Here is a 20346-nt window from a genome sequence, read left to right on the forward strand (position 1 = left end):
AAGTGTTCCATTTTCTCAACGACATCCTCTCCAGCATTTATTATTGTTGGTATTCTTGATGTCTGTCACTCTGACTGGTAGATGAAATCTCAGTGTCATTTTGATTTGCATTTCCCTAATTGCTAATGATGTTGAACATTTTTTCATATATTTATTAGTCATTTGTATTTCTTCTTTTGAGAAGTATCTGTTTAGTTCATTTGCCAATTTATTTGCTTTTAGGGGAGGGTGTTATTTTTTCAGATATTAACCCTCTGTCAGAAGAGTAGCTAGCAAAGATTTTCTCCCATTCCTACAGATAGATTTAAATTTGTTTCTTCCTTTTTCTCTGAAATTTGCAGAGGCCATGAAATATACATTTGTAATAATTAGCTTTGTGAAAGTGTTAAAAATCACAAAAATAAAGTAAAATAAAGGTTTTGTTTCAGGAATTATTTTAATAAAATAGTGAGAAGCAAGAGTTATTTTTGGAGGAAGGAGCTTAGCTTTTGTTTTGTTGTTGCTGTTCCTGAAATGATGCTGTTTTATTTTGTTTTCTGATTACAGTGCATGGAATGCAAGTGGAGAGGGTACAGCTATAAGCTCATGTTTTCATACATCTGGTCTCTTCCAAAAGAAGCAGAGACTAATAAAATACATAAAGAGAAAACAAGACAGACATCTAAAGGTTAAAAAGAAGGGAGAAGAGGAGAGAGGAGGGAGGGTAAAGAGAAGATTCATAAAAGTACAAGTCTGAAGACAAAGGCCTCGGCACTCCAGGTCCTGAAACAGGCAGGCAATGATACTTGGAGTTTCAGCTCCTCCTGGGGACTGGGGAATAAAAGTGCTCCCTTGAGGCAGATGACCCAGCTTCATTCCCACAGAACCACTGCCTCTGGCTTGGTTAAGTAATATTACCACCCAGCTGGAGACCTGAGCCATCAAGTCAGACCTGGTTCTTGACTAGGCGCCAGGGAGTTGTGCACACTGTTAGGCAGGAAGGAGGACCAGAGAGATAGAAGGAAAACAAAGGCACAAACAAACCCTCCTGTCAAAAGAAGCTGTAATCCCAATTCAAAAACACATAATTAATATAGACAACTGAATTAGCAACCTGCATAACTGAGCAAAGAGATATGGATAAATCTGTGATGCTAGGGATTTGAACACACCTGTATCAGAGAATGATAGGCAACAAACAGAAAAGTATTATGAGCACGGACAATTGGAATAACAATTGTTCTTGATTCCTGTTCACGGGGAAAATCAGCGGGACAAGCCCCTGCTATATAAGACTTGAATCTCTAATAAAAGGAAAGGTTAAGTAAAAAGATGTTTTCCTTGCTTCCTAGGATATAGTTATGTGATGATTTTGAAAGTGAACAACATTGAGGATTTGCCCTACCAGATAGCAAACTGTAGTATAAAACTATAGAAATTGAGGCAGTGTAATACTGGTGCTGAAATAGACAAATAGACCAGCAACAGAATAGTGAGTGCAGAAACTGACCCAGGTATGCTGGATACTCGGTATAATATAGAAGTGGCATTTCAAAGTAGGGGAATTGGTAAGTAAGTAAGGTATTGGTTTACACACACACACATGCACACATACAAAAATAAATTTTATATATATGTATGTATGTGGCGTATATATGCCATTATAGCTGGTTGTAAAGAGTTTTATAACAAAACCCTTACAATACAAATCAAAAAGAGAAAATGATAAATTTGACAGGTTAAAATTAAAACAGAGAGGGCACACTAGAATGAATTGGACATAACTTTCCTATGTTCATATAGGAAGATGAAACCAGACTAACTCCACATCATGCACAACCACAAGAATGGGAAGTTATACTCCATGTATGTATAATATGACAGAATACATTCTACTGTTGCGTATAACTGAAAATAACAAATTAAAAAATGAAAAATATAAAACAGAGAGTGCTACTAAGAAATCTAATATTAGTATGAACTTTCTTCCAAGAGGTGACTTGATTTCTTTTATCTACTTGCCTAAAGATTTTTTTTTCAATATCTTTGCAGTCCATTAGCACCAAATGAGTCTCAGTGTTAAGCAGACAGATTCAACTTTTCCTGAAATGGCATGTTCTTTCAGTCTGTAAATCCAACTTTGCCTTTTTTTTTTATAATAAAATGTCCCAGAGCTAGAATTTCCAGTGCTTTTTCCTGTTCCATTTGTCATGTTGTCTTCAGAGATACCAATTATCCTTATTTTGAACTTCTTTTATTCTGACCGCCTTCTTATCATTCTTTTCTCTCTTTATACCTTATCACTTTCCATTTCATTTTCAATTTTATCCTTCGTGTTCCTGAAAGCATTTTAGAAATGTCTTTTCTTTCTTTCTGTCTTTTTCTTTTGTTCTTTCCTCCCTCCTTCTCTCCCTCCCTCCCTTTTAATGTAATATCCATTTCTGTATGGTTATATATTTTTGGCTTCTCTCCAAGCTCTATCATCTCACTTTAATGGTCTTTTTTTTTATGCTACTCACTTATTTCTTGAGCCCTTGTATCTCTGTTTTGAACATTTCTTTTTTTCCTAAGAGGTCACATTATCTTTAATTTCATTTCATGGGAAACTGTCATCAATTTTTGTGGTGTGTGCTCTTTGCCTAGCTTTCACTTCCACCTCCCTTTCGGTTTTGTGCTTATGATATCTTTGCAGAAGCCCCATGGTGGTGGCTCTTTGTTATGTACTAATCTTTAAATGAATAATGGGGTGGGGGGGTATGTGTGATTATCTAAATAAGGGTTCTGTAAACTGTTGTCTGCAAGCCAAATCTGGGCTACCACCTGCTTTTTTAAATAAATAAAATTTCATTTACTGTTCTAAGTAAAGTTTTATTGGAACATAGCCACACATATGTTTTCATGACTGGCCACAGTGGCAGATTTGAAGAGCTGTAACAGAGACTGTATGATTTGGAAAACCTTATATATTTACTATCTGGGTGTTTCTTGAAAAAATGTACCAGCTCCTGACCTAAGGAATGTGCCTAGTTCCACTTGCTGGTTAATACTGATAAAAGACTCCAGGTTTGGTACTAAGTAAAATGTTAATATGTAGCTTTTTCTCAGGTAGAAGTTTTAAGTGATTTCTCTCCAATGGAAAAGACAACCATAGAGGGTACAGTTTATGGTCTAGTTTTGTCTCTGACCAGTTTTGTTTCTGACCTTAAAAACCTACCCTAACACTGCCAATAAGCACCTAATTTCTCAAATGCTTCTTACACTGGTTTTAACATCATACTGGTTCCCTCATAAATTAAAGAGTTAAAAAAATCTGCACTTATTTTGTACACACAAGAGTCATAATTTTGTCTTTCATAAAATTATATTTTAACAAGTAAGAGGTAGGAATCTGGCTTTCCATATTTTTTTCCTATTGCTAGACATTTGTTTCCAAAACATTTGTAAAATAATCCATCATTCTCTCCACCCATCTAATTTCAAAACTTTTCTTTGTCATGTATGCAAATTGAGAAAGTAGAGAATGCAATTTGTGTATTGGGAATAAATTTCAAAGGCCTCAGAGCTTTTTCCACAGCCGTGTGGAAAAGTAATGTATTATTTTTCTATAACTCAACTAAATCTCTTCTCAATCCCCACTTCTGCTTGTCGACAGAACACAAAAGAAATAGACCACTCTAGTTAAACTCGACCACTTCAAATTTTCTCAGTCTTTCAGATTTAAACTCACTGAATACTGAAACTTTCTCCAGGTTGACTTGCAACTTCCTGGGAGTTTTGGAGCAAAGATGCATACTAGGGAGATCCTCTGGCCCAGATTAGCCCCAGCTGAAGGCAGGGCAGCCCCACTGGACTTCACAGTCATTCCTAACACTGGGATGCTTCCAGGACATGGTCACAATATCATGTCTCCTTAATTCTGACAGCAGGCTTCTTCAGGTCCCAGCCTTCTCTCTATTAACTTTGGTGAGAGAATGGGGGAAAACCGTATCTGCCTCTCCTGCACTTCTGGGGCTTTAGGAAAACTGGGATGCACTCACTACCCCTTACCTCTGCCAACACTGCTAGGTCTCATCTTCTCTGTAGTGGAGTCTGGGGAACCAACGTTCAATTTCCCCCACCTGGACTGCCACTCCCACCACTGTATGGCATTTGAGTCTTGGGGGTGATGTTAGGAAGACTGGCTACAATGGTGTATTCTCTTCCCTTATTCTGGGCAATTTAAGATTTGGCTATTCTAAGACTTCATCTGTTCTCTTTCTAAATCTATTACTTTGCTCATAGTTTTAGCCTCTGATTTCTTCAAGCCTTTAGGAAATCCTGGTTCTTACTGATGGAAAGTTTGGGTTTGTAAGAATAATTACACTTCTATAAATTTTAAAAGCCCAGAATTAAATATTTGCTTCTATATTCTGTGTCCTCCCTCCCCTGAAGCAGAACTCCAGGCTAACCTGAGACTTGGGGAGGGAGTCAGGAGGGGGCTTCCTTTCACACCTTGATTTGAATCCTCTTTTCTGTCATTTTTGCTTTATGTTATGTTGATAATTACTGGTTGTAACAAATCTAAAACTGAAACTAGTACTCTGCACAGGAAAAAGCTCTTTGCTGTTATAGAGGTATCAAAGGTGATGGAGATCGCTAGGAAGCATTCTGCTAGCAATAGGCTTGCTGATAATAACAAGGAAGAAAAGGTCATAGGTAAAAAAGGAAAGCTATAATTGAATGCTGGATTTGTTGGTGATGCTGAAATCTTGCATCCATTCCTTTATAATTATTAACACATCTCTATTATTGAAATGCTTTCAGTAACGATGACTTTGTCAAGTTTGAAATTCTTATAACACACCTTTTTCCTCCTCAGAAATAATTCTCTCAACCATACAAGAGAACAGTCTTGATTAGCTTCTCACAGGTGTTGGGGTCTTTTGGAATCCATTCTGTTCAGCTGTTTTCTTACAAGGCTATTAGTCTCCCATTTTGTAATGCTTTTTAACAGCTTCACAGGCAAAATCTCACCTATTGCTCATCATTGTTGCCTTTTAACAAACTGTATGACTCTTTGTACATGTTTACTTTGCATATGAACTTTCAGGAATTAAAAATCACATCGTCAAGTTCCAGTTTTGTTTTCTTAGCCTTGAAAAGATAAAAACCTATCTAGGTCTGCTTATTTGATTCAATATGTCAATCAAATCAAATCAAATTGTGTTTATGGATCTCGCTTGGGTCTCCTCTCTAATAGTCATTCATATCCCTTGTTAAATCTAGATGACAAAGGATTTTACTATCAATCTGTCATTCAGTATTCTGAGCTGGGGGAAGAAGGAAAGTCCAGCCAAAGAACATTGCACAGTTTTCTGTCTGTTGATTCTACTGTGCCAGCAACAAATTTTGGTGCCTATTCAATCTGGCTTTGCTTTAGTGAGAACTGTGTCAAAGGTAAGCATAGAGCTGATGGATTTCTGCATGTGATGCCCAACTTCTCCACCACCTTTCCTGACAGCAGCCTTGGCAAAGAAGTCTTCGCAGCTTTACAACACATCCCCACACTTGCCCCTCAGGACTGGAGGAGTTCATCCTCACTTTGAGGTGGCAGGGTGGGAAGAGAGAAGACATGATTTGTAGCCCAGCATTTTCTGCTCCAGCCCCACTGATATATAGTATCTAGCAGTGATAACAACAACAACAAAAAAAAAGCTCTTTAACTTTCAGTAATATGCCCATAACTCTATTGCTTGTACCATCTACCTAGATGATGTTTTTTGACAATCCCCCACTATTTTATACGATGAATGTATTATAGTCCCTACTCTCAGGCCCTGCCCCCACCTTTAATATGAGTTTACATAATCTGCACTTTTTAATTTGATTTACCAAAGAACTAGGCCTCAAGAGCTAGATTAGCAAGAATAAGCACCCTTGGTTTGTTAAATTACTTTTATGTCCTGTTTACAACTGAACTAACCAACAATAAGTTTGTGCTTATCCAGATTCCAGCCTACCCTGCAGCCACTTGCTCTTTCAGAGAACTGGGAGTGCCTCAGGGTGATCCTGGCAGCAGAAGCCTCAACCCCTGTTCCTTGTTGCCTTTGTCTAGTGGGGTCTTCCTGGCAGCCTGCCAGGCACCAATGAGCACCTTGGGCCCTTCCCACTCCTTTCAGGGGCTTTAGAGTCAAGTGATGGGAGTGACTCTGGGAAATTACTCTGCTTTTGAAGCCTTATTTCCTCATCTATAAAATTAGGGTAATACTAATACCTTCCTCATAAGGTGAGGAATAAAGGAACTCAAATGCTTCTCAGAGGGCCTGGAGCATTCCATAATTTATGGGATATTGGTGTGAGTGTGTGTGTGTGTGTGTGTGTGTGTGTCCATCCTCCCAAAGGCCAGCTGAGTTTTGCACAATTGCAGGATACTTACAAGGCTATTGTTTGTGTAAACCATACCCACCCAGAATAATCCCAAGCTTTGGTAAAATCTGGGGAAACACTCTTAAACATTTTCAACATGCATAGATGTTTTTAAAATATCAATGCTGTGAGTTTTATAATACTTATTAAATCAGTAAAATTTATCCTCAAGTTCTTATTCTTTGAGGAAAACAGACCTAAAGGCAAAGATAATAATCTTTTCTAAGTACAGGAAAATATCATTCTCTAAGGTATTAAAACAGTTCTTAATTGCTATATAATTCCTGGTCTTTGAAGAGAATTCTCAGCAAAGACATAAATTGCTGCCAAGGGTTCAGACATTCAACTTTCAAGAACTTAGATTGATGAGATCATTATTTTCAATATTGTTGTATAATTTTTCCAGCAGGTTTCTCCCAAAGAGCCAAAGGGCTGAACAAAACCTAAAAGCTGGCCACAAATCACCAAGGTGCAGCAAGCTATAGGCCGTATGCTCCATGATGCTTCCCTCAGAGTACCAGGAGCCCTGGTGAGGTGGGAAGGTACCTCCTCCACTTATTCATGCTGCTCTGTGCCAGTATCCACAGATCCAGAGAAGCAGGGAAAGAGCCTGGAAATCCCAGCAAGACCAGTATGCAGCAGAGAACAGCCCAGCTAAGGCTGCTCACCGGGAGGCTCAAATTCAATTTGGCTCTAAGAGCTAAGGGCACAGCTTCTCCAGTCATTTGCTTGCTTGCCCTGAGGGACATTGTTTCAGCTGCAATCCACTCCCAGGAGTATAGATGACCTTCTACCTAATGGGCAAATAAAGTGGGAGGCTGGCACTTTAGCTTCTCTTTTAACTGAGCTGTTGAGACTGGGCAAACCATTTAGCCCTTTAGCTCCTTCATTTGCAAATGCACAGGGCTGGATAGATCTTGAGGGTCCCTGCCAGCTGACAGTCTATGTTTCTAAGGTGAGAACAAGACAAGAATGAAAATACACCTGAAGGAAACACATTTCCATTTAGAAAACGTCACCTCTTGTCCTTAGAAGACTCAGGAAGAGAGTTGTTCCCGTCACAGTTGCAAAGGTTTAATTACAGATAAACTCAACATCATCCCATTTATAGTCCTTGATTTATATGAAAAATAAAAGATAACTTACTGGTGATTCAATGTCCTCTAGGAGTAAAACAGAACAGCGTTCACATTTCAACAGAGTTTGGGCCCGGTGCATTATTTTCTTGACAATTTTCTCCAGGTCAGTCTGTTCTTCAAAGAGGTCATTTACCACCTCTAGCAAAGCCTGGTAAGGAGATGGATGTATTTAGGCGATGAAAAAGTTGGTGTTTTTTTCCCCTCAAAATTCTAATTAGTCTTTTGCTCTAATAACACAAACAATTTTGTGTGGCTGATTTTTAAAGCATTTATGATTGTTTAACATAGTTCCATCATTTCATTTTATAACACTCTGAAACTGCACAATACACCTGGAGAATGGAGTCCATCCATATACTGGGGACCACGTAATAGTCATTAGTTATAGGATTTTTTTTCCCTCCATGACTATAGTTTTTCCACAATGTTGACTAATTACAAATTCAACTTTTTAAAAATAACAAGTACTTAATTCTCTGAAAAGGACATTTATTTCAGAAAACCACAAAATATCTCTTCTTCACTATCAGGAAAACACAGCTTCATGATCAAAGTTTAGACTTATTATTGCTAATATTGTACTTATTATTACACATCGCTCACAGAATTCTGTAATTATAGATGTGAATGCTCAATATAGATCAGAGACTTTAGAAATATAACTAAAAACCGCAACTAATACTTCTACACAAATAGAGGAAATGCTACCAAACCATCACTGTGCAAGAGAACATTAAGATACATCTATATATCTCAGGAAAGAAAATGTCTTTAAAGTTCTGTTGAAATAGCAGAATGAAAAGCACACTAATTAAAGAAAAGGCTTAAAATTCTAAGTTTAGCTCATTTAAAATTAAACTGTCACTTTTCTGGCTAAGTAAGCTTGAAAATTATGCTGAAATAATATTTGTTTGGAATTTTTAAAGACATGGGTATCTTCAGAAGTTTCAGAATAGTGGGCTATGTACAAGTTGCAGATATTATGCTTCTATCAGAGCAATCAGAGAATTACACAGCCAGGGAATTGCACCAGAGGATGCTTTATTCAGCAGAATTTATTAAGCTATGCCATCTTGGAGCTGACCTCTCCCAAAAGAATTTCATGAACCTTCAAATTCACATCTATTCAGCATGGTGTTGATCATTATCCCAGGGGCATGACTAATTTTCAGCTCTAGTAATGAATTTGATTTGTCCTGAAACCCTTTGAAACTTATAAAAAAATTTTTCTCTGAATCTATTCAGGTAGAAAAGCATTTGAATGGGTTAAGAGATCCATGAAATGAATCAAGTTTACTGAGCAACTGAAAGAGGACCAAAGTTCCCTGGGTAGCATTCCCTCCAAGAAAGACTGGCTAAGTGACATATTGCTCTGTGATCCCAAAGCAAAGAGAAACACCAGGAGGTAAAAACAGTTTTAAGCGAAGCTTTACTCTTTTGGCATTTGGACAGCAAATTGCTGGAAGAGGTCAATGCACAAAAGCTTCATACTCAAACACAACATTAACAATGAGACAATTTGTCTGACTAATTACAGGCAAAATTCCCTGTTAGTAAGGGGGGAAACATTATTGCCTTAATCATCCAGATTATTTCTTCACATGGATCATATTAACTGAACAATTATTTAACTTTTCATTTGTTTTGACTGCGTGGAGAGAGCCTCTGGGACCTGTATACAAGAACATTTATCTCGGAGGAAAAACAAATGAGTCTTGAGTCTTGCACTGACAAATCACATTGTAGTAATTTTATTGTTTCTAATTAAAAATTGCTGCTTTATTATCAAATGATGAAAGTTTTGCAAATACCAATGCAGATTAGCTCCAGAATAGGAGAGAAAGAAAATCTAGAAAGCTATGCAGCTCACCTGGCACTGAAAGCATTTCACACACTTTAGTACTTACTCTGCTTCTTACTGTCACTTCCTTCTAGGAAAAAAGTGTTTGCACTTCCCCTCTCTGTCTTCTGGTGACCTAATTTCGTTCCTGTGTTCATCCTTGAATCTCTACCCTTCTCTTACCCACACATTCCTTCTCAGATTAACCCAACTAGTCTATCTCTTTATTTCATAGTATTTCTCTTTATAGTGCTTTATTGCTACCTGATGTTATAGTATTCTTATTTTTTGCCTATTATTCCTGCTGGCATAGTAAGTTCTCTGAGAACTTGGATGTACAGTGTCTGAAAGAGTACCATACAATATTTGTTAAATGAGTAAATGAATTGTGTAATGCACAAGGAGGAAAAGACTAATAATACATAAAATTTCCCTTAAGGAGTTCAAAATACATTTGGTGAGAAGGGCTATGGATAACTATAAAAATATAGTTGTTACCCACAGAAGAACAATAGTGGTATATGCAAGGAGAAATAGTAAGTGAAGAAGGGGACATTAACTGGAAGGTTGAGCTGGCTCCTTAAGGATATGGAAGGCTGGCGGCAGAAGGAGCAAAGGGTGCACACAAGGCTTCCAAGGCAGAGGGGCAATGTGGTGAAAGGTGTTACAATGTGAAACAGATTGTTTTCTGGAATTCATTGACTGTATCTCTGGAGCACAAGATGAAAGGTAGTAAGACTTGGATCTAAAGTTGAAAAAAAGAATCAAATCAAAAAAAAAAAAAAAAGTGTGGTGTGCCATGCCAAGGATGATGGCTGTGTGGTCAACTGTGCCCCACTGCTTACTGTGACATATTCCTACATATTCATACCTCATAAATGAAATCTTTAATCAATTTGATTACAAGATTAAGGAGAGGTTTTCGAGTCCTTTTGAACATCTTGTTGTCAAATATATTTCTAAGTTGATTTAAATCAACTTAGATTTAAACATATGGAGTGAGCCTCATATGATTTAATCTCTACTTGATAATTGAGCATTTTTTGAGCATCAGTCTTTTTTTGTCCCAAGTATACTGAGATGCTTTTCCAGAAAACCTTTCAGTTCAAAACTAAATCTGGAAGGTGGATTCAAATCATGTTTGTTAATACACTGCACTCCTTAAAGGAACTAAATTGTTTTTTTTTTTAAAAACCAACAAAACACCAAATTGTGTTATTGTTTCAAAGCCACAAGTAAGCAAGAATACATCAGCTGCCTTTGAGTATAGATGTGAAATGAAAATCCTTTTCAAAAGAAGCTAACACTCTTTCTCCCAACCAACAATGGAAAAGTCATGTCCACTTCCATTTGGGCTTATTGCTTAAAGGGAGCCTTCAGCCATAGCCCTGCAGGATAATACAAATGAAAAAGATTCCTGGACTACTCAAAAATCATCTGCTGTTTTTAAAAGACATAATGACTCAAAAACTGGAAAGACAGAAAGCTTTGAGGACTGTCAGCATGTTCTTGTACTCACCCTGCTTCTTTCGTATTCTTTCCTTGAGGCAGCAAAGAGCTGAGCATTAGATATGGCAATTCCACAAAAGGGAAGATACATCTGCATAACCTGGGGCAAAGAAAGCATTAAGAACATTAAAACACCCATCACTAAACTAAACTCCACTTTCCCTGCACATGCCTGATTGGAACACTTTACTTTCTACCATAGGGATTGAGTGATAGCAGTTAACTTCAGAAGGGATTTTTTTTCTGAATTAACTATAAAATAGTTAATAGTTTAACTGGGGAACTCACATCTTTGAAGACAGAAAGTGAACCAACAGCTTATGATACCTATCACAGAGAAAGTGTGTGTAAAACATACGTATTCCTACTTTGATGAAAGAAATATTCCTACTTTGATAAAAGAAAAATGAGTGAGTGAGTGCAGCTGGGATACAGCTGGAATTTTAAGGCCTGTACCCACCTCACTCTCGGAGGTAGGCAGGATAAAAACCAGTTCTTTTGTACATCTCTGTAGTAGGGATCTCATTTGACTTGTTAACAAGCTACTAGATTTAAACATGCCTGTTGGGATGAGCCCAGCAAGAAATTGAGTCTGAGGGCCTAGTGGCCTTCTACAAAAGAGCTCTATCATGTCCACTGCTAGGTGCCCCCAGCTGGACATAAATGCACACTGCAGAGCTGGGCTGAGGAGCCCATTGGAGAGAAGCCCTCCTATGGGAGGAAAGACACAGCTGGGCGGGGTCAGACCTGAATGAAGGTGTACCACCTGGAACTTCCGCTCAAATTCACATCTAGAATATCTATTCCAGACAGATAGAGGTCTCCAGGTGAAAACTGAAGTGGCTATTTCCCTAAGTTCTTCACAAGTGAAAGAAACAAGTGACATTTCTTAGGGACTTCTCTAATGTCAAAGGAAAACAGCATGTTCTACCATAGTCTGTTTCTCTCTCTGTCTGTCTCTGTCTGTCTGTCCCCTCCTCCCTTTCTCTCTCTGTCCTCTCTGGTTTCTCTCTCTATGCACATGCATTTATCACATGCTGTGACTCCCTATGAAAAGGAACAGAGCAACAGCAACACAGAACAGTTCCAAAACTTTCCAGTAGAGTTTAGCAGGTCACTCACACAGAAGCCAGTGGGAAACACCTCTGAGACATCTGGAGCAAAATTACCTCTAGTGAAAGGTGATTTTGCAGAAGATTCGAGATATATAAACGACGAAGATTAACACACATTCCCTGTCATTTCTTTCCTATTAAAATCTTGCTTTGGCTGACAGCATGTTCACTTCTGAGTGAGGAACCCTGAAAGAGTTTCAGAGCTCCATGGAAGCTAAAGATATGACCTCACTCTTTGAGAAAAGAGAGGAACAATGAGATTGGTACTAAAAAGAAGTAAAAATGAGATCAACGATCTGTTGTTGTTGCTGCTGCTGCACTGGGAATGAACCCAGGACGTGCTACCATTGAGCTACTTCCCCAGCCCATTTGATTTTTATTTTGAAAACGGGTCTTACAAGTTGCGGAGGCCGGACTTGAACTTGCCGTCCTCCTGCCTCAGACTCCCCAGTCACTAGGATTAAAGGCCTGTGCCACCACACCCAGCAAATGAGTTCATTTTTGCAGATCTTTCAGGATAAATTTCTTCACTGAATTTCCATATTGTCTTCTGGAGCCAGATATTGTTTCTGTTTCCCCTTCTTCCTCTTCATGCCTCAGTTATTTTTCCATAAGCCAGGAGGGAGCTCTTGAGATAAAGCTGCCAGATAGACCCCTAGAATTTCCCTGCCTTTTGCCAGAAGAAAACTACTTTCAACATCACCTGCACACACCACACCGAAAGCACTTTCCTTGCAGTTCTCTGGTTTTGTTTTTTGTTTTCTTGCCCAGGAGACAGTGTCCATGATAGAGATAAAGGAGAGGAGGAAGTATGGATCACTTATTTTAACTTTCTACCATTTATTTAATTGTTTTATCTATTTATTTTTGTCTTCAGGGGATATAAGCCTAAGGTGGTTTATAAGTCAATCAAGTAGAAAGAAGAATGTGACCAAATGAACATGCAAAACAGGCTTAATTTACTTACTTTTTAATATGAATTGAGCTACACCAGGCATTAGGAATAATTTTAAAAGAATTGGAATGTTAATTCTAAATCACATCATTTTTGTTCTTTTGATGACTTTTCTGTGTGAATTCAATAATTCACTTAGCCTCTCTCTGAACATATTTCCTTACCTGTAAAATACCAGGCTTTTGGTTCTTTTTATTCTAATATTCTGTGAGTCAAATAGTTAGAAACATCAATGAGCTGTAATATTCCATTTGATGGGAAAACTAAGAATCCAATAAACATACTTGTATCTTATTCAAGAAATAATCCTTTATAATAGTAATTGACATTGATCGTGTGGCAGGCATGATGGTCAGCATTTTATAGGTATTATATCCATTTGATCTTCACAACGACCTACATTATACCACTAATTCTATTTTTAAAATGAGAAAGTTCGAGAAGGTTTGAGAGTTTGCACAAGTTTTCAGGAGATAATTCAACACAAGTCTCATGCTACCGCACATCTTGCAAACAGAAGCACTAGTTCTAACTTTCAAGAAGGTTTGTATAGTAAATAGTCTCAGAAGGCAGAGATATCATCTCCTTCCATAGCAAAGGGCAGAATTTTACTATCTAATACCATAAAGATAGTATCTCCCTCTAGGCATTGCTATTATTATGAGTAATAACCTGCCCTTTTTCACGATTTAGGAGTCTTTTCTCTTCTGCCTATATCCATGAGCAACGGCTGACGAAATTGTCGTCTTGCAAGTATAGTAAAATCTTAGACTTTTCAAAGTTCTTGGCAAGTTCCCTTATATAGTAAGCAATGGAGCTGAGTTTTGAACCCAATCACCCTGACCCCTGAATCTACCTTCTTAACTTCTGCATTATCCTGCCTCCCAAAATAGAATATATCTTCCATATCATTAGTGTGATGGCCCAGTTAACTGCATCATAACTAAATTCTTTGAGTGTATGAACAGCTATAAGAGACTGAAGATAGAAGAAATAGTTCTGGTAGAGCAGACATAGCCCAATTTTTAGAAGAACAAGTCCTCAGATTGTGGGTGATCTGTCTAGCAGTTGGTTTAAGGTAAATCCTAAACAGAGAGTAGACTACACTGATAGGCATCACAATGTGGTTATGGACACCAGAGTAGAATATTCCAATAGAAAAAAAGCTGACTTTAGAAGATTCTGTCAGTGGGTAGCAGGGCCCCAGCTTCCTGGAGACTGTGGATCAGATTACACCCTTAGTGGTGGAAGAGAGGGAAAGAGCAGGAGAAAGGATGGGCGTTTGCTCAGGTGTTAAAGTGGGTCCTGTGGTGTGGCTCCAGCTACAGAGTGAAGACAGGGCCTGGGGGCCAGGTTGGGCTGTGTGCACTGCCAGAGAGCAGTCCTAGGCTCAATGGGAACACTTCAACATCCCTCAGAACCCGAGAACATCCAAGGTCACAATGTCAATTAATAACAAACTTCTTCCTTCTCATTTGTGTTTCTGTTAAGCCTAGCTTTGGTCTAAAAATTCAGAATTTGTAAATGATTTTTCCAAATAGTACATGCTGTTTTCTTATGGCTAGTACTATGTACGATCAAGAAAGCATGTAGATAAGATTGACAGGAATAGTTCTTTAATCTACACAACTGTATTTAATGAAGGCCCCCATCTGCCCCAATTTAGTCCTGACAGATGAGTGGTACTGTCACAGCTTTAGGAAAAGCAACTCCATGTCTTTCTCCATTATAAATATCTAGCAAGGCTGCGGAGCCTGCGGAGGCTGCTTCTTGGACCCTGCTAATATCAGAGCAAACACGAAACACCAAGAAGCCGAATTCTAGCTCCCGGAACTGAGCCCGCGGGGACTGCTTCTTGGAGCTTACACTTATAGGAGCTTACACCGAGCACAGAGCGGCCGAGTTCCGGCTCCCGGAACCGTCCCGGAACCGCCCTGGCTCAGGGCTGCGGAGCCCGCGGAGGCTGCTTCTTGGACCCTGTTACTACCAGAGCATACACCAAACACTAAGCGGCCGAATTCCGGCTCCCGGAACTGAGCCCGCGGGGGCTGCTTCTTGGAGCCTACACTTATAGGAGCTTACACCGAGCACGGAGCGGCCGAGTTCCGGCTCCCGGAACTTCCCTGGACCGGGGCTAGGAGCCCGCGGAAACTGTGTCTCGGTCCGGGTCCTGCTGAGGGCAGGTCAGGACTCACCCATTGCTTGGGTTGCCTGGCAAGGGGAACGAAATGCTGCCATTCGCATAGGATACCAACATGGCAGAGATCTGATGTCAGCAGAAAGCGGTGGAGGAGAGATCTTCATCAATACCAGCGGTGACATAAGCAGTTGGTCTCCTGGTAAGGGGGGTGAGGCTCAGTCACCCGAGTCTCCTCAATTTGTCCTCGAGCCGGAGGGAAGGAGCCGGGCCGCCGCCAGCCCCCGGAGCAGGCCCAGCGGCTCGCCAGCGTGGTGACCGCGTGACCCCAATTGGAGAGGGGGCGGAGCGGAGCCGCCACCCACACCCGCCAGGTGGGCAGACCCACGACCCAGTAGTACATGGGCGTGGTAGGAGGGGCAGGGCAGAGCCGCCCTTCGCGCTTGCAAGGTAAACAGACCTGTGACAGCCTGGCGGGTCAGGCCCAGTGGCCTGCCAGTGTGGTACACACGTCACCCCAACTCGAGTAGGGGCAGAGCAGATCCTTATCCCACGCCCGGATCAGGCCCTGCCAGTGTGGTGGTCACGTGACCCCAGTTGGAGTGGGGGTGGAGCGGAACCGCCACCCGTGCCCGCAGGGTGAGCAGACCAGTGATCAACCTGCAGATCAGGCCCAGGGGTCCGCAGGCGTGGTAGGAGGGGCAGGGCAGATCCGCCGCCCGCGCCTTCAAGGTAGGCAGACCTACAACAGACCGGCGGATCAGGCCCAGGAGCCTGCCGGCGGGGTACAAACACCACCCTAATTGGAGTAGTGACAGAGCAGAGTCGCCTCCCTTGCCAGGAACAGACCCAGCATCCTGCAGGCGGGGTAGTCACGACACCCCAATTGGAGTAGGGGCAAAGCAGAGCCTCCACTCGTGCCCGAAAGGTGGGCAGATCTGCGACCGACCAGCAGGACAGGCCCAGTGGCCTGCTGGTACGACAGACACGTCACCCCAATTGGAGTAGGGGCAGAACAGAGCCGCCACCAGCTCCCAGAACAGGCCCAGTGACCTGCCGGCGTGGTAGCCACGACACCCCAATTGGAATAAGGAGAGAGCAGAGCCGCCGCCCGCACCTGCAGGAAAGATACGCAAGCAGTATGAAAAGACAAGGAAAGAAAGGACCACAAGCAATGCAGGTCAACGCAACTTTAGAAGAGGTAACAGCTGCAGCAGATGGAATGTCAGATAAAGAATTCAGGATATACATGCTTCAGATGATCTGGAGTATCAAGGAAGACATTAAACAGCAAAATCAGACAATGAAAGATCACTTCGACAACGAATTACGCAAACAAATCCAGGAAGCAAAGGATCAACTATACAGGGAGATAGAGGTTATAAAAAACAAGCAATCAGAAATCCTAGAAATGCAGGAAGCAATAAACCAACTTAAAAACTCAATGGAGAATACTACCAACAGAGTAGAACACTTAGAAGATAGAACATCAGACAATGAAGACAAAGTATTTCAACTGGAAAAGAACATAGACAGCTCAGCAAGACTGTTAAGAAACCATGAGCAGAACATCCAAGAAATATGGGATAACATTAAGAGACCAAACTTAAGAGTCATTGGGATACAGGAAGGTACAGAGCTCCAAACCAAAGGAATGAGCAGTCTATTCCATGAAATAATACAAGAAAACTTCCCAGACTTGAAGAATGAGACAGAATCCCAAATCCTAGAAGCCTACAGGACGCCGAATGTGCAAAATCATAAGAGATCCACACCGAGACACATTATAATGAAGATGCCCAACATACAGAATAAGGAGAGAATTTTAAAAGCTACAAGAGAAAGGAAGCAGATTACATTTAGGGGCAAGCCAATCAGGATAACAGCTGATCTTTCAACACAGACTCTGAAAGCTAGAAGATCCTGGAATAACATATTTCAAACACTGAAAGAAAATGGGTTCCAACCAAGAATTGTGTATCCAGCGAAATTAAGCTTCAGGATGGAGAATGAAATTAAAACCTTCCACGATAAACAAAAGTTTAAAGAATTCGCAGCTAGAAAACCATCTCTTCAAAACATCCTAGCCAAAGTATTACAGGAAGAGGAAATGGAAAATAACAATGAAAACCAACAGTGGGAGGTAGGACAGTAAAGGGGGGGGGGAAACAATCAAAGAGGAAAACAAACAATGTTTAGTAACAGAAATAAACAAATATGGCTGGAAGAACAACCCATATCTCAATAATAACCCTAAATGTTAATGGCTTAAACTCACCAATTAAGAGACACAGGCTAGTAGAATGGATCACAAAACAAGACCCAACAATATGCTGCCTACAGGAGACGCATTTGATAGGAAAAGACATACATAGGCTGAAGGTGAAAGGTTGGGAAAAATCATATCACTCATATGGACTTCGGAAACAAGCAGGCGTGTCCATACTCATATCAAATAAAATAGATTTCAAGCCAAAGTTAATCAAAAGAGATAAAGAGGGACACTACATACTGCTTAAGGGAACCATACACCAACAAGACATAACAATCATAAATATTTATGCCCCAAACAATGGTGCAGCTATGTTCGTCAAACAAACTCTTCTCAAGTTCAAGAGTCTAATAGACCACCACACCATAATCATGGGAGACTTCAACACACCTCTCTCGCCACTGGACAGATCTTCCAAACAAAAGTTGAATAAGGAAACTATAGAACTCAATAACACTATTAATAACCTAGACCTAATTGACATATATAGAGTATACCACCCAACATCAAGCAGTTACACTTTTTTCTCAGCAGCACATGGATCCTTCTCAAAAATAGATCATATATTATGTCACAGGGCAACTCTTAGACAATATAAAGGAGTAGAGATATTACCATGCATCTTATCTGATCATAATGGAATGAAACTGAAAATCAACGATAAAAGAAGGAAGGAAAAAGCATACATCAATTGGAGAATGAACAATAGGTTACTGAATGATCAATGGGTTATAGAAGACATCAAGGAGGAAATTAAAAAATTCTTAGAGATAAATGAAAACACAGACACAACATATCGGAGTCTATGGGACACATTGAAAGCAGTTCTAAGAGGAAAATTCATTGCTTGGAGTTCATTCCTTAAAAAAAGAAAAAACCAACAAATAAATGATCTCATACTTCATCTCAAAATCCTTGAAAAAGAAGAGCAAAACAACATCAAAAGAAGTAGAAGGCAAGAAATAATTAAAATCAGAGCTGAAATTAATGAAATCGAAACAAAAGAAACAATTGAAAAAATTGACAAAACTAAAAGTTGGTTCTTTGAAAAAATAAACAAAATCGACAGACCCTTAGCGATGCTAGTGAAGAGAAGAAGAGAGAGAACTCAAATTACTAGCATACGGGATGAAAAAGGCAATATCACAACAGACACTTCAGAAATACAGAAGATAATCAAAAACTATTTTGAATCCTTATACTCCAATAAATTAGAAGATTGTGAAGGCATAGATAAATTTCTTAAGTCATATGATCTGCCCAGATTGAGTCAGGAGGATATAGAAAACCTAAACAGACCAATATCAATTGAGGAGATAGAAGAAACCATCAAAAGACTACCAACTAAGAAAAGCCCAGGTCCCGATGGGTACACAGCAGAATTTTACAAAACCTTTAAAGAAGAACTAATACCAATACTTTTCAAGCTACTTCAGGAAATAGAAAAGGAGGGAGAACTTCCAAATTCATTCTATGAGGCCAACATCACCCTGATACCTAAACCAGACAAAGACACTTCAAAGAAAGAAAACTACAGACCAATATCTCTAATGAACCTAGATGCAAAAATCCTCAATAAAATTCTGGCGAATCGGATACAAAAACATATAAAAAAAATTGTACACCATGATCAAGTAGGATTCATCCCTGGGATGCAAGGCTGGTTCAATATACGGAAATCAATAAATGTTATTCACCACATCAATAGACTTAAAAATAAGAACCATATGATCATCTCGATAGATGCGGAAAAAGCATTTGACAAAGTACAGCATCCCTTTATGTTCAAAACTCTAGAAAAACTAGGGATAACAGGAACATACCTCAATATTGTAAAAGCAATCTATGCTAAGCCTCAGGCTAGCATTATTCTGAATGGAGAAAAACTGAAGGCATTCCCTCTAAAATCTGGAACAAGACAGGGATGCCCTCTCTCTCCACTTCTCTTCAACATAGTTCTCGAAACACTGGCCAGAGCAATTAGACAGACGAAAGAAATTAAAGGCATAAAAATAGGAAAAGAAGAAATTAAATTATCACTATTTGCAGATGATATGATTCTATATCTAGCAGACCCAAAAGGCTCTACAAAGAAACTATTAGAGCTAATAAATGAATTCAGCAAAGTGGCAGGCTTTAAAATCAACACGCATAAATCAAAGGCATTCCTGTATATCAGCGACAAATCCTCTGAAATGGAAATGAGGACAACCACTCCATTCAAAATATCTTCAAAAAAAATAAAATACTTGGGAATCAACCTAACAAAAGAGGTGAAAGACTTATACAATGAAAACTACAGAACCCTAAAGAGAGAAATAGAAGAAGATCTTAGAAGATGGAAAAATATACCCTGTTCATGGATAGGCAGAACTAACATCATCAAAATGGCGATATTACCAAAAGTTCTCTATAGGTTTAATGCAATGCCAATCAAAATCCCAATGGCATTTCTTGTAGAAATAGAGAAAGCAATCATGAAATTCATATGGAAAAATAAAAGACCCAGAATAGCAAAAACAATGCTAAGCAAGAAGTGTGAATCAGGCGGTATATCGATACCAGACTTCAAACTATACTACAGAGCAATAGTAACAAAAACAGCATGGTACTGGTACCAAAACAGGCGTGTGGACCAATGGTACAGAATAGAGGACACAGAAACCAATCCACAAAACTACAACTATCTTATATTTGATAAAGGGGCTAAAAGCATGCAATGGAGGAAGGATAGCATCTTCAACAAATGGTGCTGGGAAAACTGGAAATCCATATGCAACAAAATGAAACTGAATCCCTTTCTCTCGCCATGCACAAAAGTGAATTCAAAATGGATCAAGGAACTTGATATCAAATCAGAGACGCGCCGTCTGATAGAAGAAAAAGTTGGCTACGATCTACAGTCGGTGGGGTCGGGCTCCAAATTCTTCAATAGGACACCCATAGCACAAAAGTTAATAACTAGAATCAACAAATGGGACTTACTCAAACTAAG

At 39.6% G+C, this 20346-nt stretch overlaps 1 protein-coding gene across 1 annotated transcript in view; it reads right to left on the bottom strand.

Moving 5' to 3' along the window:
* Pde11a (phosphodiesterase 11A) overlaps nt 1-20346 on the bottom strand; it is a 381530-nt gene that overhangs the window by 234024 nt on the left and 127160 nt on the right. Inside the window, exons 3-4 of the mRNA XM_046447555.2 lie at nt 10883-10972; nt 7531-7671 (exon numbers count right to left, since the gene is read on the bottom strand). Coding sequence (XP_046303511.1) covers nt 7531-7671; nt 10883-10972 — 231 coding nt within the window. The remainder of the gene's footprint in view (nt 1-7530; nt 7672-10882; nt 10973-20346) is intronic.

Source organism: Marmota monax, unplaced genomic scaffold, assembly GCF_021218885.2.
Source record: "Marmota monax isolate L192 unplaced genomic scaffold, Marmota_monax_Labrador192_F-V1.1 WCK01_AAM20220418_F8-fsc00007, whole genome shotgun sequence".
Lineage (NCBI taxonomy): Eukaryota > Metazoa > Chordata > Mammalia > Rodentia > Sciuridae > Marmota > Marmota monax.